This window comes from Meles meles, chromosome 2, assembly GCF_922984935.1.
Source record: "Meles meles chromosome 2, mMelMel3.1 paternal haplotype, whole genome shotgun sequence".
Lineage (NCBI taxonomy): Eukaryota > Metazoa > Chordata > Mammalia > Carnivora > Mustelidae > Meles > Meles meles.
In genome coordinates this window covers 6,868,993-6,894,717 of record NC_060067.1, presented here as the reverse complement: position 1 = coordinate 6,894,717, position 25,725 = coordinate 6,868,993, and the positions used below count along the sequence as shown (strand labels likewise).

At 48.5% G+C, this 25,725-nt stretch overlaps 1 protein-coding gene across 3 annotated transcripts; it reads right to left on the bottom strand.

Moving 5' to 3' along the window:
• On the bottom strand, positions 1-25,725 carry NAAA (N-acylethanolamine acid amidase). 3 transcript variants are annotated; one of them, XR_006816667.1, is made up of 12 exons: positions 25,456-25,722; positions 24,666-24,830; positions 20,910-21,036; positions 16,129-16,219; positions 11,308-11,384; positions 5,891-6,063; positions 5,679-5,741; positions 4,660-4,726; positions 3,545-3,573; positions 1,253-1,330; positions 542-619; positions 1-354 (listed from the first exon to the last, which is right to left on the bottom strand). XR_006816667.1 is itself a non-coding variant. In XM_045993219.1 (11 exons), the coding sequence occupies exons 1-11, from the start codon at positions 25,656-25,658 to the stop codon at positions 616-618; spliced, it is 1,077 nt and encodes a 358-aa protein (XP_045849175.1). In that variant the 5' UTR covers positions 25,659-25,720; the 3' UTR covers positions 1-615. The 3 variants fall into 3 exon arrangements, 2 of the variants coding, with proteins under 2 accessions (XP_045849175.1, XP_045849188.1); XM_045993219.1 differs by having other exon boundaries at positions 1-619; positions 25,456-25,720; XM_045993232.1 differs by lacking the exons at positions 1-354; positions 542-619; positions 1,253-1,330 and adding an exon at positions 2,396-3,053 and having other exon boundaries at positions 25,456-25,725.

Below are 25,725 nucleotides of genomic sequence, written 5' to 3'. Positions count from 1 at the left end.
TGTCTTGGAAAAGTGTTTATTCTCCTTCCCAACATCTCACATTATTTTCAAAAAGCAGTAAGAAAATAGCTATTTAGAAAAAGGAGGCCCATCGGTTTTGATACAGAAACGTTAGACACATTATGGAAAGTGAGATTCCCACCCCAGGGAAACACAGGAGCAAAGCTCCGACTAACAGACCCTCGAACAGGCTCTATCCAGGCTACAGTTCCCCACTTCTTTTAGAAGAACCTTTTTCTCTCAGACTCTTCCAGAAGCACTGCGTAAGGGACAAAGAGGTCGGGCCAGCTCGTTTCTTCCTCAGCTGAGGTCGGACAACGTTGCTCCGTGTTGTGGGGAGAAGCGGCTTGACCTCTGAGACCAAGTATCTTTGAGTTGTTCGAGTCGGTAGAGACAGAGCTTAGCGCGGGTCAAGGCAAGCAATGAAGGGAAGCGAATGCAGGAGTCCCGCCGCCCACATCCCGGGCACGAGCTGCAGCCCTCCTCCTGCCCTTGCTTCCCAAGCCTGAGAAGCTTAATGAGGAAGGAACCTGTGTCGTACCTAAAATAATTCAATCCTCCCGCTTTGTTTTGTTTTTTAAAGCAGAGCTCTTCCAGAACTTCATTTTTAAGAAATCATCTATAAGGGAAGAAAAATGAATGGACTTAATTCAAACACCGATGTGTAACACCATCATGATGAGCAACGACCCGAACGTCAGGCCGGGCTGACACTTCTCCAGAAAACCCCAGCACTAGGGAAAAGCACCTCAGTTTGGTTTCAGGCACAGCAAAAAGGACGCCTGCTTTTTCCTCATGCCCTTCCCTAGCCGATGGGCTCACCCACGCTGAAACCAATCCTACAGCGGTCCCTGCCTTCATTGTCTGTCTTCTCGGGTGGCAAAGGTCTGGGCCCGCCTCACTGTTATTCTGGGGACAGGCAAGTCTTCCCAATTATGTCCCCTTCTGTGTCCGTGAAGACATAACATCTCGCCCTGAGAGCAGGTCCAGATAAGGGACGAAGGGCCCTGGGCATGAGATGAGCTCTCGTACCAACACATTCAAGTAAGTCCCTCATAGTGACATTAACCTGATACAGTGACAACCGTTTGCCAGATGTGTGTCAGAAGATATTCCGTACGTGCCGATGTTAAAGATGCTCCCGTCTTCTGCGGGAAACACCAGCCCACACCCACCGACGTGCCCAAACGAGCACACAACAGACGCACACAACGTTCATAGCGTGGTTGAACCCACTCTTGCACTTACGTACTTTGAACCCAGGTTTCTGATCCTTGTCATGTACCTCTCTGGGCTGGCGGCGCTCATGACTGTCGTGTAAACTGTGTAGCTGAGAACAGAGAGAGAGATTTTTCTATGCAAGCCATTGTCTCTAATATTCCAAAAAGGAAAAAAAAAAAAATACCAACCTAACCCTCGGGACCTAGAAAATAATACAAAGAGAAGCCTACGTACGTCAGAATGTTTAACATTTATAATTCGAGCGATCGCACAGAGTCCCTCCTTTCTATTTTGACAACGCTGGGGAAGGCCACGTTCAAATTTAAAATTCTCGGACTCCTCAGAGTTTCACACTGTGGCACTGAGGGAGAGTTGGGTTGTTCGGGATTAGGAAGAAACAGTGGCCCAAATTGCACACTGGGCTGAAGACAGCACTGTAAGTACACGTAGCGCTCGCCCAAGGGTAATGGAGATCCCCTGAAGAAGGACTTCAGCTGTTTGCTTACTTTGGCCATCATTCTATTCTCCATCGCTCTTTTAGCATTTTCTCCGCTTAGAGACCCATCAGAGGATGGAATTCCACGGCAGGTGGGTGTAATTTTACAGCGCGGCACAAGGGGGCAGCATCGAGTGGTTTATGTTGCAATTATTTTCCGAGACCTTCACGCAGTGGGCGGCCTTCCTTGCAAGGAAAGGGCCTAAGAGTCCGGAATCTGTGTTAATTCTGGCTCAGTGGTGAATATCCTTTAAATACGGTTCCTCAGGACACCCAGGTGCCTCAGTCGGTTGAGCGCAGGGCTCCTGGCTTCAGCTCAGGTCAAGATCCCAGGATCCTGGGGTCCAGCCCCGCTCAGCGGGGAGTCTGCTTCCCCTCTTTGCCTCTCCCTCCGCAACAACCCCCCCGCCCCACTCATGCACTCTTCTCTCTAAAATAAATAAATAAATCTTTAAAAAAAATAAATGCAGTCCTCCTGGGTTTTCAATTACACAAGGAGAGGGGCACCTGGGTGGCTCAGTGGGTTAAAGCCTCTGCCTTCGGCTCAGGTCATGATCCCAGGGTCCTGGGATCGAGCCCCACATCGGGCTCTCTGCTCAGCAGGGAGCCTGCTTCCCTTCCTCTCTCTCTGCCTACTTGTGATCTCTGTCTGTCAAATAAATAAATAAAATCTTTAAAAAAAACTTTCAAAGGGACAATTTGAAGATATATTCCTATTATGGTACAAAATGAAAGACCACCGCCAGTTCTGAAAATGTCGTAACAGCTAAGGAATCTTACAGTACTTCTATATGAAAGTTTTTGCAGAGCCCATCAGGAAAACTATGCTGTGTTTGTGTAAGAGACGATCATTTCAAAGAAAAAAAAATCAATTGGGTATTCGAAACTAAAAATTGCTTTACAGATTTTGTCGGTATTAGGCTGTTTCCTGAAGGGGACCATTCTGTATTCGTGCCTTGGAGAAAGCAGACGTGAGAACAAGGAGGAGGTCGGAAGTGCTGGGTTTGGGCATTTACTGAGTAAAACTAGGAGATAAAACGGCTTTGACTTGCACATGATTCCTCTTCATTTTATTAAACCAAGCCCTACTCACTAAGCAAGAGAAGGTGTCCGCACCCCCAAGGAGCTCACCCTAGGTGTCCTTAAGGCCACGAAACACCATCTTGAGGGGACAAGGAGGAGCTGTTGGTCTAGTCAGCCTGGCTCTTCTGGTGACAGGGGACCTTCAGAGTTTCCTGTCCAAGTCTTGTGGCTGCCACTTAGGTTTCATTAAGAGCTTCACATCAGAGGACGATGTGGGCTGTACACCCGAGAAGCCACTGCCCACAGAATGCGCCTGTCAAGGGTTCCGGCCAAAAAAGAAACAGCAGCTTCGATGCTGAATCACGTGTGCGCGGAGCATGGGGGCGGCAGAACGGCCCAGCAAGTTACAGGGCCATTAGACAAGGGTGTCTAAAGTTTGGTTCTAACAGAGTGGGATTAAGGCGCTCAAAACCAGGCCAGGCGGTCCCCATGCCAGACTGATTTAGGATGAACACATCACGGCCCTCCTCCTTCTGGATCTCTCTGGCCTCCTTACCTTTGTTTTTCTCCACGGGCTTCTCACCTGGCTTATGATATGTTTCTCTGCCCCTCCCTGCCTCCTCCCTACTCCCCGCCGGCAGAACGCTAGCCCCGTGAGAGCAGGGACTCCGCCTGGGTCACTGCTGTACCCACAGCACCTAGAAAGCACCAGAGGCGCCCAGAACCCTGCTGAGCCAGAGTATGGGAGTTGAGTCGCCCCTTCTGGGGTGATGTGTGGACAGACGCGTGGAACATGTCACTTACTTGTTATAGACCGGAAACACTGACAAAACCTGCATAGGAAAAAAAATCATATTACAAAGACTATGAAGAGGAAGCAGAAATATCAAAAGGTTGAAGAATTTCTACAGGAAGAATAAAACCACCTAACACTCTAGTGTGTCTTGGGGTGACAGACTTTTGAATCCTTTCTCCTTTTAAACAGTGAACATCCACACAACTGTGTCTCTAACAGGCAGAAAAACCGAGAGGAGAAGAGGGATCCTTTGGCCATCGCTGAAACCAGTTCACAAAATGTCATCGGACTTTTTAAAAAAATTTAGTTATACATTCTGTTCAACTTTCATTTCTCACTAACTTGTGGGTCCTGGTGGACCCTTTTAGGTTAAGTCTGAAGGATTCTATAAATAGAATTTCAATTTTTAATGCGTTAAATGAAGTGGACCACATAAAACAAATATAATTATCAAGTCATTTGTTGAGAACCCCTAAAAAGAAGGTAAAAAGAAGGACTTACGTTTATCACAAAAGGCAAACTTTAAAAAAAATCTTTTATGCCAAATTGTCATTGGACTCTTTAAAAGGTTTTTCATGGGGCGCCTGGGTGGCTCGGTCGTTGGGCGTCTGCCTTTAGCTTGGGCCATGATGCCAGCATCCTGGGATCGAGTGCCCTATCAGACTCCCTGCTCAGCAGGAAGACAGCTTTTCCCTCTCCTACTCCCCTTGCTTGTGTTCCCTCTCTCACTGTCTGTCTAAATAAATAAACTCTTTTTTTTTTTAAATGTTTTTATTGATTTGACAGACAGAAATCACAAGCAGGCAGAGAGGCAGGCAGAGAGAGAGGAGGAAGCAGGCTCCCTGCGGAGCAGAGAGCCCGATGGGGGGCTCGATCCCAGGACCCTGAGACCATGACCCGAGCTGAAGGCAGAGGCTTTAACCCACTGAGCCACCCAGGCGCCCCTAAATAAATAAACTCTTAAAAAGGTTTTCAACCAGGTGAAACTGACTCGGACACTGTTACCTACCACATTGGCTTGATTTCAGAGATTTTACATTCTTCTTTTTTAAAAAAAAATCACTGTTAACAAAGACAGCGAACATCCTGGGTAAGAGGAGGACATCACCGCGTGGTAAGTTACCTGGAAGAGCTTCTCCAGGCTGAGGTTGGCCTGGCCGGTGGCATTAAGGGCTTTGATGGCAGGCGTCCTGTAGGAGAAGGGTCAAAGGTTACTGGGCCTTTCAGGAAACCCTGAAGGCCACCAGCTCTCATCCTGAGGCTCCCAGGACAAGGCTCAGCTGCCTTACTTCCCTTTCACCAAAGCAGATTCTGGCCCCCAAACCTGCTTCTTGCCTAGTCTCAGACCACCGCGGTAAAATTAATTCAACCATCAGGCCCGTGCGCACACCGGGAAGCTGGGAAGGTGAAAATGTATTGCTACGAAATTAAACAGCTGCCACTAAACATGTGGGGCAGTCAAGCCAGGAGGAAATACCTAACTGCCCGTTGTCTGGGGACGCACGGATTTATAAAACGCTTAAAATTAAAAGGCCCAGGGGCTCCTGGGGGGCTCAGTCGGTGAAGCGTCTGCCTTCAGCTCAGGTCATGATCCTGGGGTCCTGGGATCGAGGCCCGTGTCGGACTCCCTGCTCTGTGGGGAGCCTGCTTCCCCCCTGTCTCTGTGCTGCTCCCCCTGCTTGTGCTCTCTCTGTCTCTTGTCTGTGTGTCAAATAAATAGATAAAATCTTTAAAGAAAAAATTTTAGAAGGACCAAAGAAAGCCCCTAACGGGTTTATTTATTTATTTATTTAAAGCAAATGTTTTCCTTCCAAACAAGTCTTACATGGAAAACTTCGATTCTTTCCTTTTACAGCTTAGCAAACAGAGGCTCGGGGAGCTACCCAGGGAGTCCCTAGAAGAGCCAGGGGTGGCTACAGGCCTTCTGACCCTGAGGCCAGGGCCGACCTTCCCTTCCAACCCCCAGCTGCCAAGAAGCCCTCCCCATACTCTCCCAGTCTGGCCGAGCCGTGGGTGAGGGCACCCAGGTACATTTTCTGGGAGGGGTAGCGCCTGAAGTCCTCTCTGGTTCTCGTCCTATAAAGGGCACATTCTCCCGACCCCAAGGAAACACTGGAAACCGAAAAGTGTATAGAGGCCTACCTCCGGTCGTCCTCCTTGGGTACTGGCTTCCAGTGGTCGTAATTTGTCTCAACCCGGAACCACCTACAACAGAGCACAACACCTCGTCTTACCCAAGGTCATTCAGCACGCAGCCAAAGAAGAAAAAGATAGGAAAATGAAAAAATACCTCTAGTTTCACTAGTTGAAAAACATGATGGATACAAAATGACCAGGGCCTTAATTCTACTCACGCTCCATTTAAAGGATCCAGAGGCCAGATGTCTGCTGGGCCGTTTCTGTTCCTCGTGATGACCACTCCCTCCCGGGGGGACGTACCCCCGACGATATAATAGACGTCAGCGATCAGGGGAGTCTTAGCCAGTTTCATCACAGCTTCTTGGAAGTTTTCTGACTCACTCAAGGTCTGAACGAGAAGACAAGCGTGCGTTAGCGTCATCTCCCACGGCAGCGATCCGTGCCAGCTGAAGGACAAACGGGCCGAAGCACACTCTCCTGATACATTAAGCCACGGCTACCCCCTTCAAGTACTAGACTTCAACCTCCTGTCATGAGGGCTCCGTGGAGAGCCGACAGTCGCGGGACTTTTCTCACAAAAGGGAAGAACCGTTGACAAGTTCTAGGCCCGGTTCACCAACCGTGCGCCACGCGCTTTCTAGGCAGGTCACCTTCACCCAGGACTGCCCCCGTGTCCTCAGTCCTTTGGTCTTTCAACAAGTCCTTTCTAAATACCTGCCACGTGCTGGGCACTGTGCCGGCATGGGGACAGAACAGTGACTACGACTGACCTAACCTGTTCACTCCAGATCTCCAAGAGTGACAGGGAAGTCAACGGGCGGGGGTGACACAGGGCACGGGGTGTCAACATGGGAGAAGCAGCTGGGAGAAAAGCCGTAGCAGGGGACCCAGCGTAGCCCAGGCCATTAGAAAGCAGCCCAGGGGATATTGCTCAAGCTGAGGCCAAAGGGACAAAGGGAAGTGAGGCGGGTCCAAGCGGTGGTTGTGGGGCCGGGCGGGGGGTGGGGAAGAAAGTTCTGGCTCAGTGGAACAGTCTGGCAAAGGCTGGAGACAGAAGACAGCTCGCTACATCAGAGCAGTGAGCAGGGTGTTCAGAAACCCCCAGGGCTCGTGAAGCTTCCCAGGGCTGTGGCAGGGGCGGTAAGGGGCTTCCTTCTTTGCTCAAGCTCATCTGCGGAACAGCCCGCCCTTCCTGCCTGTGTCTTCACAACCGCTCTCGGAAAGGACGTTTTCTGCTCACCCATCCTGAATGCTGCCGGGCACAGCGTCAGGGGTCGTGGTAAAGTCAAACAAAAGCACCATTCAAAATATTAGCGTCTGCAAAGGTGCCCTTATTCGGCACCATAAACCATCCACCCGGAGCAGGGCTTTGGGACCTTCCCCTCCCGTAAACATGGGACTGTGAGGGGTGAGGTATTTAGGGCTAAAGTGGTTGGTTCTGAACTCAGCAAAATTATAAAGGGAAGCAACAGGAGTCAGGGACATTGTTTTATGTCAACAACACAACTATCGCATGACAACTATCAAAGAATTCACTGCCTCCAACAGAATCCGGTGAGAAAAATGCCAAAGAACATGAGGAAGAAATCCCGAAGGTGGCGGTGACTTGCTTCCTTCGGGTGGCAGAGTCAGGGCGGGACGAGCACCTCATCTGTCTGGCCGTGACTGCTCGTGGGTTCGGGATTTCTTTCCAGGGGAACAAAAATGTTCTAAAATTGATTGTAGAGATGGTTGCACCACTCTGACTATGCTAAAAACCGGGGAGTTGTACACTTTAAATGCATGAATGGTATGACACGTGAAAGCCACAGATTTATACCTCAATTACATATATACCGCCCTTGGGGTGCCTGGGTGGCTCACATGGTTAAGCAATGGCCTTCAGCTCAGATCATGATCCCAGAGTCCTGGGATTGAGCTCTACATTGGGCTCCTTGCTCAGTGGTGAGTCTGCGTCTCCCTCTCTCCCTCTCAAAAAATAAAGTCTTTTTTTTTTTTTCCAAAGATTTTATTTATTTGACAGAGAGAAATCACAGAGAGGCAGGCAGAGAGAGAGGAAGGGAAGCAGGCTCTCCGCTGAGCAGAGAGCCCGACGCGGGACTCGATCCCAGGACCCTGAGATCATGACCTGAGCCGAAGGCAGCGGCTTAACCCACTGAGCCACCCAGGTGCGCCTCAAAAAATACAGTCTTAAAACACACACACACACACACACACACACACATATACACACCGACCTTATGACACAGCAATTCCGCTCTTAAGCATTTACTCAACTGAAATGGACATGCATGTTGACTAGAAGCCTTGTACCGGGAATTCTATCGCAGGATTATTCACAACGGCCCAAGACTGGAAACAACCCAATGTCTATCAATGGGAAAACGAATGAATTGTGGCATAGCCATACAACAGAATAGTCTTCAGTAATAAAAACGAATGAGCGAGGGATATGAACAGGGATGAATTAGGAAAGTATCCGGCAGAGTGTGAGAGAGAGTCTGTACTCTAGGATTTCTCTTAAACGTATTCTAGAACAGGCCAACTTGTCTGTGGTGACAGAGGTCAGAGTGTTTCACTGGAGGAGGGTGTCAGACGCTGTGAGGCACTGGTGAGAAGAGAACTGAAGGGAAATTTCCAGGGACTTGGAAATGTTCTGTGTCTTGTTTTATTGGTGCCTACGTGGGTGGATAAATGAGTGTACAACTGTCAAGACATGGAACTAAACCCTTAAGATCTGTGCATGTCACTGTAGGTAAATTTTATCTAAAACATTTAAAAATTATTTTGGTGTTTAGATTTTACCGGTTAGATTCAAATTCTACTTTTATTTTTAAATGGCAACATTTGAAATACTCTGGATTTTTTTTGCATCTTATGATGAAAATTTTAGAGTCATCTTAAAAAGGTATGAAGGAGAGGTACCTGGGTGGCTCAGTGGATTAAGCTTCTGCCTTCGGCTCAGGTCACGATCTCAGGGTCCTGGGATCGAACCCCGCATTGGGCTCTCTGCTCAGCAGGGAGCCTGCTTCCTCCCCTCTCTCTGCCTGCCTCTCTGCCTACTTGTGATCTGTCTGTCAAATAAATAAATAAAATCTTTAAAAAAAATGTATGAAGGGTACACAGTTTGTTAACATCTTTAGGAAGTACCCAGGTAGGAAGTTGAGGAGACCTCCAGGTCCAGAGGGACAAAGATCATTTAGAGCAAGGCAAAGAAGAGCCAAAAAGGCTAAAGCTGGGCAGGGCCAGATCCTTGCACAAAATGTCCTCAAATTACAATTTGTATGTGGCCTGAACTCTGCTAAGAGGTCACTAAAGCAAACTTTCTTTTTGTTGTGTGCAGAACTACTTTCTAATGCCTTTGTTTTGCTAAATTCTGATCTTTGCAAATGGAGATTCTAAATAAAAGGGGGGTACATTTTTATCTGCCCCAAAGTTTACAGTTCTCTTATCTCAAACAGTTATCAAGATTAGGAGGCTATAGTAGCCCAATACTGTAGCCTCTAACAAAGATTCCCTCCTTGACCAAACTTTGGCTCTTCTGAGCAGTCTTGCTTGATAAGGCCTTACCTTGGCCTATAACGACTTGAACAAACAGTTTATTAGAAATACACAGTTTCTGGGGCACCTGGGTGGCTCAGTGGGTTAAAGCCTCTGTCTTCAGCTCAGGTCATGGTCCCAGGGTCCTGGGATCGAGCTCCGCATCGGGCTCTCTGCTCCGCGGGGAGCCTGCTTCCTCCTCTGTCTGCCTACTTGTGATCTCTGTCTGTCAAATAAATAAAATCTTAAAAAAAAAAAAAGAAAAGAAATACACAGTTTCTAATAGCTCCAGGCTACATCCCTAAGGTGACCTGGCCCCTCTCCTAGCCCCTGCCTGAGAAAACAAGGCTGTGGGAAGAACTGACTGCTTGTCCCAGCCAGCGCTTAGTGAGGGATCCCCTCACACCTATCGGAAAGGTTAAGTCAGAAATACAAGAACAAACAAGTATTGGTGAGGATGTGGAAAAAGGAACCACGTTGCGGTGCTGGTGGGAGTGCACACCAGGGCAGCTACTGTGGAAAATAGTATAAATCTTCCTCGAAAAATTAAAAATAGAACTACCCTACTATCCACTAATTCCACCACCGGATACAAAAACACTAATTTTAAAAGATCTATGCACCCTTATATTTATTGCGGCATTATTTACAATAACCAAATTATGGAAGCAGCCCACGTGTCCCTTGACAGATTGAGGGATGAATGGATAAGGAGGTGGTACACACACACACACACACACACACACACACACACACACACACACACAGAAATATTACTGAGCCATCAAAAATGAAATCTTGCCATTTGCAACAACATGGGTAGAGTTAGAGAGTTTTATGCTAAACAAAAGAAATCAGAGAAAGACACATACCATATGAACTTACTCACTCATGTGGAATTTAAGCAACAAAACAAATGAGCAAAGGGGAAAGAGAGAGAGAGAACATGAAACAGACTCTTAACTGTAGAGAAGTCATGACCACCAGAGTGGAGGTGGGCGGATGGCGGGTGAAACAAATGATGGGGGTTACGGAGTACACTTCTCAGGATGAATAAAATAAATAAAATGAAGTATAGTGAAGTATTTCATTTGAAAAACTACGACTCAGAGAATCCTGTCGTTTGAGAGTGACTTTCATAAAACATTTATTTTGATCCCCAAAACATCTGTACATCTGGTAGCACAAAGTTTTATATGCGTATTTGACTTTATTTTGTTCAATGAATACATTTTTAGATATAAGTTTAAAATTAAAATACAAAAGACAGGGCCCCTGTTTTCCAGTCTCCGCAGGAGGGCAGGAGGCTAACTTTGATGAGCACCAGTTAGCAATCCCAGCTGGTTTGATGGACAAGCCCTCTTTTCCACTTTCCATAATTTTTCACTTCTCCAACTCTACTGGGCCCCTGTTCACATCCTTTTCTATTCCCACGTTCTCCCTTTAAAACACCGGTCACCTCTGTACAAATCAAAGTTGAGTTCGTCCAGCTTGGGCACTCTTCCCTACCACAACAGCACAGTACCGACTAAAATCTGTCTCTACCACTGACTTCTTTGTACTGAGGTATAACTGACACGTAACATTATATTATTTCAGGCGTACAATGTAATGACTCAATATTCACATATATTGCAAAATGATCACTACAACAAGTCTAGTTAACATCCGTACGCAATCGGAGTTACAAAAACTTTTTTTCTTGCATGAGAACTTTTAAGATCTACTCTTAAACAAACAAAAAAAGATCTACTCTTAACAACTTTCACTTATGCGATACAGTATTATTAACTAGAATTCCATGCTGTACATGACATGTCCGCAACCTAGTTTATAACCAGAAATTTATAATCTATAGCGACTACTCTAACTAGTGTCCAGCTCTGTTTTCTTTGATACTTCTTATCCCTATGCATTCTGCAAACCCTCAGATGCCCATCCTTTCAAGGAACTTCTTACCTGAAGTAAATGTTGTTTATGGAAAAGTTGTTGAATGTCAATGTGAAAGTCGTTAAATGACATAGAGCGCTACAACATGACCGCACGGAAGATGGAGTGAGGGTATGGGGGGCTCGACGGTACAAGTACTCACCGTGCGGAGAAGCCAGCTGACCGGATAGTGTCCCCGGAAGAGGGCAGCGATCACATTCTCCCACCACCAGCCTTTGTCTGCCGAGTTCAGGAAGAAACAATATGTATAAATACGAATTGTTGCCCAAGTGCCACGTTTTAAAACTCCTTCCATCTTATTTCTTTCAAGCTGACGGGAGAGAAGATTTGGTGGATGGAGAGTGATTTTCACTGGCATCCAGTTTTCAGAGATAAAGCACAGGTTTCATGGCGGCCCCAGAAACAAACGTACGTACACATTCCCAGGGACTTGGAAGGGACAGTCCGGTTTGGGCAGTGGCGCTAAGACCCAGGAATGAGGGGTCAAAAGATTCTCCTGGTCCAATCAGTGCAGCAGAAAGAAGTATCAGATCCTGAGACACAGAAAACCAGGAGAGGAACAGGTATGGGTCAGGGCTGAGTGAGGGCAAGAAGAGGGGAAAAGGAAATGTTATTCAACATGGTACGAGAAGTCCTAGCAACAGCAATCAGACAGCAAAAGAAATGAAAGGTATCCAAACTGGCAATGAAGAAGTCAAACTCTTTCTCTTCGCAGATGACATGATACTTTATATGGAAAACCCAAAAGACTCCACCCCCAAACTACTAGAACTCATACAGCAATTCAGTAACATGGCAGGATACAAAATCAATGCACAGAAATCAGTTGCTTTCTTGCACTCTAACAATGAAAATACAGAAAGGGAAATTAGAGAATCAATTCCATTTACTATAGCACCAAGAACCATAAGATACCTGGGAATAAACCTAACCAAAGAGGTAAAGAACCTATACTCGAGGAACTACAGAACACTCATGAAAGAAACTGAAGAAGACACAAAAAGAAGGAAGACCATTCCATGCTCACGGACTGGAAGAATAAACATTGTTAAAATGTCTATACTGCCTAGAGCAATCTATACTTTCAATGCCATCCCGATCAAAATTCCACCAGCATTTTTCAAAGAGCTGGAGCAAACAATCCTAAAATTTGTGTGGAATCAGAAGAGACCCTGAATTGCTAAGGAAATGTTGAAAAAGAAAAACAAAAGTGGGGGCATCACGTTGCTCGATTTCAAGCTTTACTATACTATACTTTACTACAAAGCTGTGATCACCGAGACAGCATGGTACTGGTACAAAAACAGACACATAGACCAGAGGCACAGAGTAGAGAGCCCAGATATGGACCCTCAACTCTATGGTCAAATAATCATCAACAAAGCAGGAAAAAATATCCAGTAGAAAAAACTGTCTCTTCAATAAATGGTGCTGGGAAAACTGGACAGCTATATGTAGAAGAATGAAACTCGACCATTCTCTTACACCGTACACAAAGATAAACTCAAAATGGATAAAAGACCTCAACATGAGACAGGAATCCATCAGAATCCTAGAGGAGAAGATAGGCAGTAACCTCTTTGACATCGGCCACAGCAACTTCTTTCAAGATGTCTCCAAAGGCAAAGGAAACAAAAGCGAAAATGAACTTTGGGGACTTCATCAAGATCAAAAGCTTCTGCACAGCAAAGGAAACAGTCAACAAAATAAAGAGGCAACCCACAGAATGCGAGAAGATATTCGCAAATGACAGTACAGACAGAGGGCTGATATCCAAGATCTATAAAGAACTCCTCAAACTCACACACAAAACAGATAATCGTGTCAAAAAATGGGCAGAAGGCATGAAAGACACTTCTCCAATGAAGACATACACATGGCTATCAGACACATGAAAAAATGCTCATCATCACTAGCCATCAGGGAGATTCAAATTAAAACAACATTGAGATATCACCTTACACCAGTTAGAATGGCCAAAATCAGCAAGACAGGAAACAACGTGTGTTGGAGAGGATGTGGGGAAAGGGGAACCCTCTTACACTGTTGGTGGGATGCAAGTTGGTGCAGCCACTTTGGAAAACAGTGTGGAGATTCCTTGAAAAATTAAAAATAGAGCTTCCCTATGACCCTGCAATTGCGCTACTGGGTATTTACCCCGAAGATACAGATGTAGTGAAAAAAGGGCCATCTGTACCCCAATGTTCATAGCAGCCATGTCCACAGTCACCAAACTGTGGAAAGAACCAAGATGCCCTTCAACGGACGAATGGATAAGGAAGATGTGGTCCATATACACAATGGAGTATTATGCCTCCATCAGAAAGGATGAATACCCAACTTTTGTAGCAACATGGACGGGACTGGAAGAGATTATGCTGAGTGAAATAAGTCAAGCAGAGAGTCAAGTATCATATGGTTTCACTTATTTGTGGAGTATAAGGAATAACATGGAGGACATGGGGAGATGGAGAGGAGAAGGGAGCTGGGGGGAATTGGAGGGGGAGAAGAACCATGAGAGACTATGGACTCTGAAAAACAACCTGAGGGTTTTAGAGGGGAAGGAGGTGGGAGGTTGGGGGAGCCTGGTGGTGGGTATTACGGAGGGCACGGATTGCATGGAGCACTGGGTGTGGTGTATTAACAATGAATCTTAGAACACTGAAAAAACAAAATAAATAAAATTTACAAAAGAAGAAGCAGAAGAAGAGGGGAAAAGGGAAGAGCAAGAGTTCTGCAGAAGCGTGCAGGGGCGCGACCACCAGCAGCTGTCGCCGTGGAGGGACCGAGGCGGCAGCTGGTGCTCCCGGGCTGGAGCTGGACAACACAGGCAGGTGCTCCACGGCCCCTGCTCTGGGCTCTGGGAGCTTCACATCCACGAAGCAGCTCAACCTCCTCCCTCGCTCTCCAGGTGAGGACACTGAGGCGTAGGGCCAGCACCCTGGGGGCGGTCGCCAAGCCAGCGAGTGACAGCCCGACACAGGCACGGGGCAGGCTGGCTCTCGAGGCTGAGACCTTACCTGCCAGGTGGGAGGTTACGCCTCCCCAAACTCTACCCCATTTGTGGGTCCTCCTCCCAGCCCTCCCTTTTCCCAGGGGGGTGGGTGTTGGCCGTCTCTGTAACATCCAGAAACTTAGCCGAACATCTGATCTCTACTGGCAGAGACATCTTACCTTAGGGTTCAGGCATTTTAACTCCCTCGTAGCAGACTAAAATAGAACTAGTTTTCGCTAAAATAAGTATTAAAAAGGCAGTCTGACAGTATTTCATTGAATGCGCACGTCACAGAAAAATTCAGTTATTTCTAGACTGCTCGTACCTTAGGTTCTACTAACCCGTTGTTAAACATTTTGAGTCACAAAATGATGGAAACAAAGCCCAGCCTGGGAACACACACTTGTTGACAGACATTCTGTGCAAAACCTTAGTAAGTGTCATCTGTGGTCTGAGCACCACGGGTCGAGAGTCAGTGGGGCACCCACGGGGCTCAGTCGGTGACGCAGCCGACTCTGGATTTCGGCTCAGCTCATGATCTCGGGGTCTTGAGACCCAGCCCCGTGCCCAGGTCCTCATTCAGCACGAAGTCTGCTTGAGGATTCTCTCTCTCCCTCTGTCCCTGCCCTCTGCTCTCTCTCTAAAATAAATAAATAAATCTTTTCCAAAAAGGAAAGAGAATCAGTCTCACTCATTGTTGACTTTGAGAAGATGCTTTAGAAACCCATTAGGATGAGGAACGGAGCACTGGACCCTGTCAGGTCCTCAGCCAGCGTCCTCCCGTCAACCTTGCATAGAAAGGTAAGAGGAGACTTAACCAAGGAACAGGCCACATGACGTCAGCGACCAACGCTCAACTTTATGACTTTCTTCTTAGCTCAGCTCCCAGTTCCTGAGGACAGACACAGCGTCTGTGGACCTCTGGGTCTGCCACGCTCTGTGGAGCTGACTGATGTCCCGAGACCTGGGGACCGCTGGCGGAGTCGTATAACCACCAGACCTGGGGGACCAGTTTGAGAACCGCCTTTCCACCGGCCAGCTGTCACCACCCCCCAGCCTCAGCTTCCTCCGCCTCCTGAGCGGGGTCAGTACGACCAGCCCGGCCTGTCTGACAGGACCGTCGTGAAGGTCCCCTGAGAAAAGTGACCAGAAGGTGCCGGTAAGCTGTGGAGGGCTTTATAGCTGTCAGCCAGGGGATGTCATCACGTAGACTCTACATGACTGCGGCAGCTTCCTAACCACCTTCTGCTTCCATGTCACCCCAAGACCGATTTCTAGGGAGCAGCCCGAGGGATTCGCTTCCCGGCCTAAAGCCCTCCTAGGGCTTCCATTGCACCATCACACCGAAAATCCAAACGCCCCATCCTGACCCTCACCACGGCCTCGGCCTTCCTCTCCGCCTGCAACGCCAGTCCCCAGTGCGACAACCACACCACCATCTTCTGTTTCTGGAATCGGCCAGGAATGCTCTGTTTCTAGAACTCCCCTGGCTTCTGGGTCCTGGATCACGTGACCTGCAGCACCGGCCCCACCCCCGCCTTCGTCCTCCATCACGTCTCCCTGTGTGGCCGTCTCTCCCTCTCTCTTTTTTAAAAAGACTTGGTTCTTTGAGAGGGAGAGACAGAGCACGATGGAGGGGCAGAGGGAGAGGGAGTCTGAAGCAGCTCCGTGCTGAGTGTGGAGCCTGGCGTGGGGCTTGATCTCGCTCCCCTGAGACTGTGACCTGAGCTGAAATCAAATGCCTGCAGCACCCAGGCGCCCCGTTTCGCGCTCTCTGTAGCGCTCACACCCCCTGAAATCATCTTCCCTGCTCGGGGCACACCACCCACCTCCCCGCCTAGGCCGGCAGGTCCCTGCTGGCGGTGTAGCCCGGGTTCATCTGCATGTTCCGCTGGGGCAGCCGATGAACTACCTGCGGACAACTGACCAGGAACGGAGCTGAAATGTCCAGGAGTTTGCTCTGATTACCTCGTTCATCGCCAGAAACTGTAAACTTGTATGGACTCTGGCCGGTCCACACTCCTACATAGCCAATAAACGTGGTTCCTGTGAATGCCACCTGCAACCGAGAGACAGGCATCATTTTGCCATTCCCGCCAAACACACATTGAAGTCGTCTGTTTTACCCCGTCATGGAGTTTTTTCCTTATAGGTGCCAACACAATAAAAACTCCTAAATTGCCTTCTGAGAGGTTTGACCTGGGGGTGCCATGGCTAGAAATCAGTAGGTCTGTGATCTTGCATGGGAAAGAAGGTACATCTTTATTTTCACTCATTTCTAACTGAAATGTCACTCCTTCCGTAACAGACACACTCGACAAATCCTGTTGTCACAGTGGTGCCCATGACTCTGCCGCCGTAGACACAGCAGATAGTTTCACGTATATAATGCTACCATATCGACCTTGACATCGCATAATTACATGTCCTGAAATACCATTCATAACTGTCATTATGGGAGTTATTAGACGCACAGCTAAAATTTACTACTTAATGTATTGAGAAAAAGTATGACATTGAAATGGCTGTATTCCAACATAACTGATTTTCTTTGTAATCCATGCATTTTATTTTATGTATTATAAAACATTCGGATATGGGACCATCGGCTGCACCAAAGGGGACCATGCACTCCAAAAGATAAAGAAACTCTATCCTCAAAATAGCAGAGGGGCTCCGACTAAAATCTTGTGTTGACTTGATCATAAGTCATGCATCTTTTTCTTTTTTTAAGATTTTATTTATTTGACAGATGGAGATCACAAGTAGGCAGAGAAGCCCACAGGGAGAGAGGAGGAAGCAGGCTCCCCGCTGAGCAGAGAGCCCGATGTGGGGCTCGATCCCAGGACCCTAAGACCACGATCTGAGCCGAAGGCAGAGGCTTAACCTACTGAGCCACCCAGGAGCTCCCTAAGTCATGCATCTTGTAAGCTCTATGAGGTAAGAGGAAATAAGTGAGACTGTTTGTCAGCCATAATCATATTTAATTTTTAAAAATTTAAAAAAGATTTTATTTATTTCACAGAAAGAGAGAGCACAGCAGGGAAATCTGCAGGCAGAGGGGAAAGCAGGCTCCCCACTGAGCAGAGAGCCCCATGCGAGACTCCATCCCAGGACCCCGGGATCATGACCTGAGCAGAAGGCACTTAACCAACTGAGCCACACAGACCCCCCTAAATTTTGAATATTGAAAGACTATTTTACATGTATCTCTCATGTTATCCTCGTGGTTATCCCGTGAGTTATAGGGAACACTTCCACGTTAACTTAAGGTAACACGCTCCTGTGATTGCGGGAGACCACTATCTATGAGAAAAATCACACTCGAGCAGCTACTGAAGATACCAGATTTCACTGTTTAAAGACAGAATGTGCCTGTTCTTTTTATTTTGAGAAAGGAATGGGCCTGAGTTAATATTTTTCCTTTGAAAGCTAAATTTTAGGGGCAGCTGATTGGATTAGTCGGTTAAGCCTTTGGCTCAGGTCATGGTCCCAGAGTCCTGGGATGGAGCCCCACATCGCCGGGCTCCCTGCTCAGCAGAAAGTCTGCTTCTCCCTCTGCCTGCTGCTCCCCATTGCTTGTGTTCTCTCTCTCTCTCTCTCTCTGCCCCTCCCTGCCACTCATGCTCTCCCCAATAAATAAAAATGAATAAATAAATAAATAAAGCTGAATCTTAAGTCTGTAATCTTTTTGATCATCTAGTTTTACCTCATCTAGTTGTAAAAAATAATTTAAGGTGGCTAAATTACAAAGAAAAAAATGCAGTGGCCCTAGTTTTATGAGTGACCGTCACCCAGCTCATCGAGGGCTTTCTCTGAATTCTTGCCATTTCCATTCACAGCAGTAAAATGGGCCTAATTCTACCTCGCTGCTAAAGCCTTTACAAAATGTAATTACACGAAGGGAAAAAGTAATTATACTGTCACTTTCTTCGCATGACACATTGACACTCATATCAGGGTTACTCCTGAAGGAAAGAGCAAATTAAGCTTTCAAAGGCAGAATCACATTGTAGTTTCCAAGATGTTTGATCACACCTGATGATAAATGATTCTGGGATATAATTTGCCAGCTCTTTCATCCTGCGGCTCTGAAAACCTGTCTTTGTTTCTAAACGTCCATGTTTTCTGTTGTCCCTGCTAAATCAGTTAACATAAGCAGACCCTTGGCTACAGCAAGAGACTCTGAATCACACCTAGTCGGAGTTTGGGGAGAAGAAAGGCACTAGGAGGCCAGAGGCCTGGCTCTGGTCCTGCCTCTGCTGCCCCCGCCCCCCTGGGAGCTGGGGGGCAACGTTCTCCGGGTGAGGTCTCGGCCTCTCACGGGAAAAGTGCGGATGAAAATGTCAATCTGTGCCCACTCAGAGGGCACAAATGTGGCTGCGGTGAGCGTCTAAGGAGGAATTATATGTAAAAATCCTTTAAAAATTATGAACAATATTCGAGAATAAGGGATGAATTATTTTGTGGATCACCTGTTCTTAATTTAGCACAATTTCTTGGCCTTGAGCCCTCAGCAGAGAGACAATACTCCGTGTCCACTGCTAGATTTCCTAATGATAACCTGAGCACTAGGAGCCAAGCCGTGCCTGCTGACCAGTTCTCACGGGCGCTCCAGGACACACAGGAACAAACGAAGCATTAACAGTTAGAATGAAGCTAGGGGTGCCTGCTTGGCTCAGTGGGTTAAGCTCCTGCCTTCTGCTCAGGTCATGATATCCAGGTCCTGGGATCAAGTCCCACATTGGGCTTCCTGCTCAGCAGAAAGTCTGCTTCTCCCTCTCTCTCTCTGTCCCTCCCTACTGCTTGTTCTTGCTCTCTAATAAGTAAAATCTTTAAAAAACAAATAAAACAAAACAGGGTGAGCTCTAGAGAGAACTGTTGAAATAATTTATTTTTACTGCATTTATTCCTCTGTCTACTTAGAAGATTTTTTGCCTATTGTAGATAATGCAGAAAAGCATAAAGTAGTCAGTGAAAATAATTATAGTCCCACTGAAATGCTAACATTTCAGCAGATTTCCTTTCGGAAATTAGTATGTATGTGTGTTCTGTCATTGTTACCACTTAAAACCATTTTTGAAGTAATTCTTCAGCTAGAAACTAAATTAAAAAAATTTTTATGATTTTATTTATTTATTCATGAGAGAAAGAGAGAGAGGCAGAGGGAGAAGCAGGGTCCAGATGGAGCAGGGATCCCAATAAGGGACTCGATCCCAGGACCCTGGGATCACGACCAGAGCCAAAGGCAGACACACCCAACTGACTGAGCCACCCAGGCGCCCTATAAACCAAATTGTTAACAGTGGTGAAGTAAAGGAATGAAACAGAAAAATGAGAAACATTTGCTTTAAGTATTTATGCATTATTTTAGATTTTGTAAGAAAAAGTTTTGTTTGTAAAACCAGATGACCAAGTGAGTGTTTACTAAATGAGTTTATAGTATTTGTGACTCAACTCCTAAATGCAAAGAACATGGGAAATATAGTCCTTGTCCTTAAACAGTATCCGCCAAAACCAAAATCTGGCTTTAGCACACTGTTTCCTGGCAATAACGCGCTTTGTGTACTCAATGAACACTGATTAAGACTGTCCCTCCAGGGGCGCCTGGGTGGCTCAGTGGGTTAAAGCCGCTGCCTTTGGCTCAGGTCATGATCTCAGGGTCCTGGGATCGAGCTCCACGTCGGGCTCCATGCTCGGCAGGGAGCCTGCTCCCCCCCCCCCCCCCGCCCACCTGCCTCTCTGTCTACTCGTCATCTCTGTCTGTCAAAAAAAAAAAAAAAAAAAAAAAGATTGTCCCTCCAGGGGCGCCTGCGTGGCACAGTTGTTAAGCGCCTGCCTTCGGCTCAGGTCATGATCCCAGGGTCCTGAGATCAAGGCCCGCATCGGGCTCCCTGCTCCACGGGCAGCCTGCTTCTCTCTCTCCCACTCTCCGAATTTGTGTTCCCTCTCTCGCTGTGTCTCTCTCTGTCAAATAAGTAAATAAAATCTTTAAAAGAAAAAAGACTGTCTCCAGATGTTTACACAGAAATGTGAAAAAACAGTACATATTTACATGTTTAAACTCCAGATGTTTACAAAGAAATGTTGAAACAGTACATATTAGGTTATATTTCTATGATGAAAATAGAATGATCTAAGGAGGATTTTTTAAAGATCACACTTAGGAGAGTGCTGTGGGCCCGTCAGACTTTATGGAGTGAAGGACCAGTTTATGATGTGGCCACAACTGATCAGGCACTTATCCGTGCTTTGCGCAGATCACGCCACGTAACCTTTACGACTACCTCCGTAAGCTGATTATTCACCTCTCTGAGCTGGAGTCTGCAAAACGTGTCCCAAGGATTTCCCACCTTCTCAAAGGAAGCAAGCGACAGAAGCAGAATTCAAACCCAGGACGGTCGGACCTCAAAGCTGGCGGTTTCCAGCCGGGACACCATGCCGCCCCCCCCCTATTCCAGAAGCCTCCTCAGCACGGGAAAGCAGAGGGAGAGCGGACGTGGATGACTGGTCACATTCAGACAGAGATTTCCATAAGGAAATGAGTAGGTGCTCCGTAATTGTAAATGACCCTTCTTTCCAGGAGCGCAATGGACATAAACCTCCCGAGGTTTTGCTTTTCCAGGACTTTGATGTTTTCTGTACCTTAAACCAGTGACACACTTCGGCAGCAGACCATCCGTCCCAGCCACTGCTAGCTTTGGTTGGCCAGTCTCTGACTGCTCAGGCTTAGCGCGTGCGAACCCTACCTGCCCGTTCTTTAAGAACTGCACATCCACGGTCAGCTTGCGTAAGAAATTTCCGAAAGGATAATCCAGATTCCGGCCGTGGTAAATGTGGCCTCTGGAATCTTGAGCCACAATACTGGTGCAGAATCTGAGAAAATAGACGAGTACAAAATGAATGAATGAGAAAAAATAAGAAAAAGGAGAATGAGGTTTCATTTAAAAAATAAATCCTTACAGTAAAACAAGTCTTATAACGGATACATGTGACAGGTGATCCTTGTGCAAGCATACGGAGCCCCAACTCAAGGCGAAAAGCACAACCAGACACACCTCATCACGGTTCACTCACCGCTACCAGAATGTTGCCCTCAGCACACATGGCGGTGAAAACGTATGGAAAGAGAATTTCATCCTAGATCTAAAACTGAGGGGCGCCTGGGTGGCTCAGTCGGTTAAGCATCTGCCTTCGGCTCAGGCCATGGTCTCAGGGTCCTGGGATCGAGCCCTGCCTTGGGCTCTCTGCTCAGAGGGGAGCCTGCTTCCCACTCTCCCTCTGCCCCCATTCATGCTTTCTCTGGCTGTCTCTCTCTCAAATAAATAAGTAAAATTTTTAATCAAGAAATAAATCTGAAACTGACTCTTCGGGCTCAGCCAGCCCTCGGAACTTTGCTTATTCCTCTGTTTGGCGGGATGTAGTCCACAGAACATACCATTCAAAGTTAGTTCAAATTCACTTCTCTTTTATGAATTTCTCAGAGCACTAAATCATTCTGTCTCCCAAATGTTTCAGTTTGTCCTGAGGGAAAACAGTCAACTCTTAGAGGCTTGGCACTTTCCCTGTGGCCATCAGGGTTCCCTACACAGAGCTCATAAGAGAAGCAGATCTTTTAAAACTCCCAGCTGGGGCGCCTGGGTGGCTCAGTGGGTTAAGCATCTGCCTTCAGCTCAGGCCATGATCTCAGGGTCCTGGGATCGAGCCCCAGGGCCATCTGGCTCTGTCCCGTTCCATCCAGGTCTGTCCTCAGCAAGGAGTCTGCTTCTTCCTCTCCTCCTCCTCCCCTCTTGCTCATGCTGTCTCTGTCTGTCTTTCAAATATATCAATAAAATCTAAAAAAAAAAAAAAAAGAACTCCCAGCTGGAGAGAAGTATTTTGAGGAAAAGAGGAAGAGGTTTGTTAAGATACCTAAGTGTTTCTTCTGAGAATATGTAATGGTCTGTGGAAAAATACCTACGCACAGCATGCCCAGTTCTGGGGAAAGAGATGTCCATCACGCAAGCCAAATGGAGGGGAGTATCCTGAGTTCTTCTGAGCAAAGAAGTGTGGTTGATTTTTTTCTCCTTTTCTGTATTTGCTAACTTCCTATAATGACTACATATTACTTTTATCATAGGAGAAAATGAATGTTACTTAATTTTTGTGTTTGTTTAAAAAAGGAAGTCTGGTTAGTACTTAATTTTTTCCAAGATTCCTGATCCTCAAAGAGTTGATATCAAAAAGGGGGCTGACAAAACCTGGAAATGGCTAAAGTGTGTGGAAATGTCTCCCAGAGAATTTTTCAAAACTGGCAAGACCACACTCTTTCCAAGTCAAGCCAATTTTTTTTGTTTGTTAGTTTGTTTTAAGTAGGCTGCATGCCCAGCATGGAGCCCAAGACAGGGCCTGAACTCACGACCCCGAGTTTAAGACCAGAGCTGTGATCGAGAGTCACACACCCAACCGACTGAGCCCCCCAGGCACCCCTTAAGCCAAACATTTTAGCGTGAGGTAGCCCACAAGCATGGGAACAAGAGGGGAGCTGCGGGCTTCAGGGGAGACACGGGAGCTCTGAAAGCAGCGGCTCTGACCTCTCACCAGGCCCCGGTCGTTTAGCGAGTTTTTCCTTCTGGCGCTTGCTTCCTACGCAAATGGTGCTAAGCGTCTTCAGTGCCCGAGCCCAGTGGGCTCAGTAAAGGTAGCTGGTATTATTCGGATTCAAAAAGCCTCACATCGGAAATGTGAACAGAACATTTCCTTTGTTAATTCTTTTTTACTAAAGATTTTATTTATTTGAGAGACAGAGATAGCGAGAGAGAGGGGCAAGCGGCAGAGGAGAGGGACAAGCAGGCTCCCCGCAGAGCAGGGACCCTGCCCATGCAAGGATCGCAGGACCCCAGGACCAGGACCAGGGCGAAAGGCAGAAGCTTCACTCTGCTTAACTGACTGAGCCCCCCAGGCAACCCCCCTTGTGAATTCTAACGGTGTCTGATGGCGCTTTTGGTTGTCAGGCAATTCAGCGTGTACCTTAATTTCAAATCCAAACGTCAGAATGTTTTTACTAGAACTGTTGCTTAAATCTGCTTGAATACATAGACTCTAACAACAACACCACAAGTGGAAGTAAAACCTTTTTTTTTTTTAATTGAGAAAGTCACATGTCAGAACAGGAAGAAGATGGAGGTGGGAGATGAGGAAGGGCAAAACTAACTTGGTTCATTCAACAAGTTTGTGTCTTATCTGTGTCTTCAAACATTTCCCTAAAGAGAAAAGTGCCTTTTTTTAAAAAAAGATTATTTATTTATTTGACAGACTGGGATCACAAGCAGGCAGAGAGGCAGGCAGAGAGAGAGGAGGAAGCAGGATCCTGCAGAGCAGAGAGAACAATGCGGGGCTCCATCCCAGGACCCTGAGATCATGACCTGAGCCGAAGGCAGAGGCTTTAACCCACGGGCCCACTGAGGCGCCCCTACTCTGCGCTTCTTAACCTGCCCAGGGGTTCAGGCAAGACACCAGGAGGCTAAAGCTGCTTTATCCCAAGAACCCCTTTTCCCCCCATACCTCCTGGCAGCCAAAAGCTATTAAGTATGTCATTAGAAAAGGCTGGTCCAGGGCGCCTGGGTGGCTCAGTGGGTTAAGCCGCTGCCTTCGGCTCAGGTCATGATCTCAGGGTCCTGGGATCGAGTCCCACATCGGGCTCTCTGCTTGCAGAGAGCCTGCTTCCCTCTCTCTCTCTCTGCCTGCCTCTCTACTTGTGATCTCTCTCTATCAAATAAATAAATAAAATCTTTAAAAAAAAAAAAAAAAAAAAGGCTGGTCTGGTGGCAAAACAGTACTTCCTGAAGGTAGAAACCAGGTCAAACCTCTCTTAGCTCCAGGACCTACCACTGAGCCAATAAGCCTTAAGATTCCCTGCACTTTCCATGGGATCAACACACTGTTAGACACGTTCACTTCCGTGTGCCATTTTATCCTGCCCACCTGCCCCCCAAAGACTGGCTCTGCCTCAGCCAGAACCACGTTCCCTGTGACCCCAACCCTGGAGGGTGCAGACTCTGAAAGGGAAGACAGGCTCTCCGGCCATGCAGACACTGAGGTATAGACGCAGGGGGGCAGATGAGTGCGGGGATGACCCCCTGCATTATAAGGGTGCAGGGTCCCTGGGATACCTAGACGGTCCGTACGAGAGTGGCCTGAGCTCTAAAAACTTCTGTTAAAGTACACGTCGAGTTTAGAGTTTGGAAAGCAGGACATCATCTGAATGGGTGGAGGGAGAAAGACGGGCTCCGGGTGGAGGAAAAGTTCAAGGCTGAGGTCAGAGAAGCTGGTTTCCTTGTCAACGCTCATGATCTGCTGCTCAGATTGACCCCGAGAGGGGAAGAGGAAGCGCGGGAGGTTTCCGGGCAGCCCGTCACCACCCTGTCTTAATCACCCTGGAAGTATGCCCCCCCCCCCAGCCAGACGCGGCGGGAGGCCCGTGACCCCGGGGACCGCACGAGCGCCGGCCAGCGCGGGGCACTCACGCGGTGGACTCGTACACCAGGTTGAGCAGCAGGCAGTCGGCCAGGCTGTAGTCGAGGACCTCGCACAGGCCGCGGATCTCGTCGGCGAAGGGCTGCGGCAGGAAGGGCTCCAGCTCCTCCACCGCCTTCCCGACCCACGCGTGGACCCACTTGGGGACCTTATTCCTAGAAACAAAGAACCGCGAGGGTGTCTGATCTGCGCGGGGCTGAAGGGGGCGACCCCGCGTGTCTGGATGGCGGGGGGGGGGGCGGTTCTTGCAGCGCTTATCCTCGGGGGGTGCCGGGCTCCTCCCTTCCCAGCGGGCCGACAGCCCAGGCCCCGCATCCCGCGCCCGCAGCATCCCGGACGGGAGAGAAGGACACTCGGACAGGGAGGCGGCGCGAGCCACTGCGGTCCCCAAGGGGCGGACTCGCGGGACTCGCCGGACCTGCCTCGAGGGTGTGGGCTGCGTCCCCGACTCGGCGCCCAGCGGGCGGGTGACAACCTGCACGCCGCCCTGACCCAGAATGTCTGCGGGAAGGGCGCGCCTCGGGGACGCCGAGCTCCGGAGTCAAACCAGCCGCTGGATCCGCCTCAGGCCCGAGCCGGTTGCGGTCCCCGCCGAGCCCGCACGCCCCCGAGCCCGCGGGTCCGGACGCTGGGGTCGAGGCGGGCAGGACGGTCCCGGGCGCGGGGGAAGCGGCTCGGTGGACAGCCCGGCCGGCAGCACCGTCTGCGCCGCCCGCACGCGGACTCGGGCCGCCCGCGGTGCCCCGGGGCTCGACCCCGCGCCCGCGCGCCCGCGCTCACCCGAGGATGTGCGCCATCGCCGAGCGCAAGAAGTCCAGGTCGAAGCGCCGCAGCGCGGGCAGCCAGCGCAGCGCGGGCGCCGCGTCCAGGCTCACGTTGACGAGCGGCGGCGCTGGGGGCGAGGCGGCGGCGGACACCCCGGCCGCGGCCCAGAGCAGCAGCAGCGCCGGCCCCGCGCGCGCCCCCGGCCCCGCGGCGCGCATGGCTCGGGCTCCCGCGGCCGCGACTGGGACCGCGCGGCCCGGAGCCCCGGGAAGGGATGGCGGAGGC

What these genes read in the sequence shown, in the direction of transcription:
- NAAA (XM_045993219.1), bottom strand. Translation starts at nt 25,658, where the DNA reads ATGCGCGCCGCGGGGCCGGGGGCGCGCGCGGGGCCGGCGCTGCTGCTG. An exon ending in GCGATGGCGCACATCCTCGG is followed by an intron (nt 24,831 to 25,455) that starts GTGAGCGCGGGC and finishes CTTTGTTTCTAG; the next exon opens with GAATAAGGTCCCCAAGTGGG. An exon ending in TCAGCTGGCTTCTCCGCACG is followed by an intron (nt 6,064 to 11,307) that starts GTGAGTACTTGT and finishes CTTCTCGTTCAG; the next exon opens with ACCTTGAGTGAGTCAGAAAA.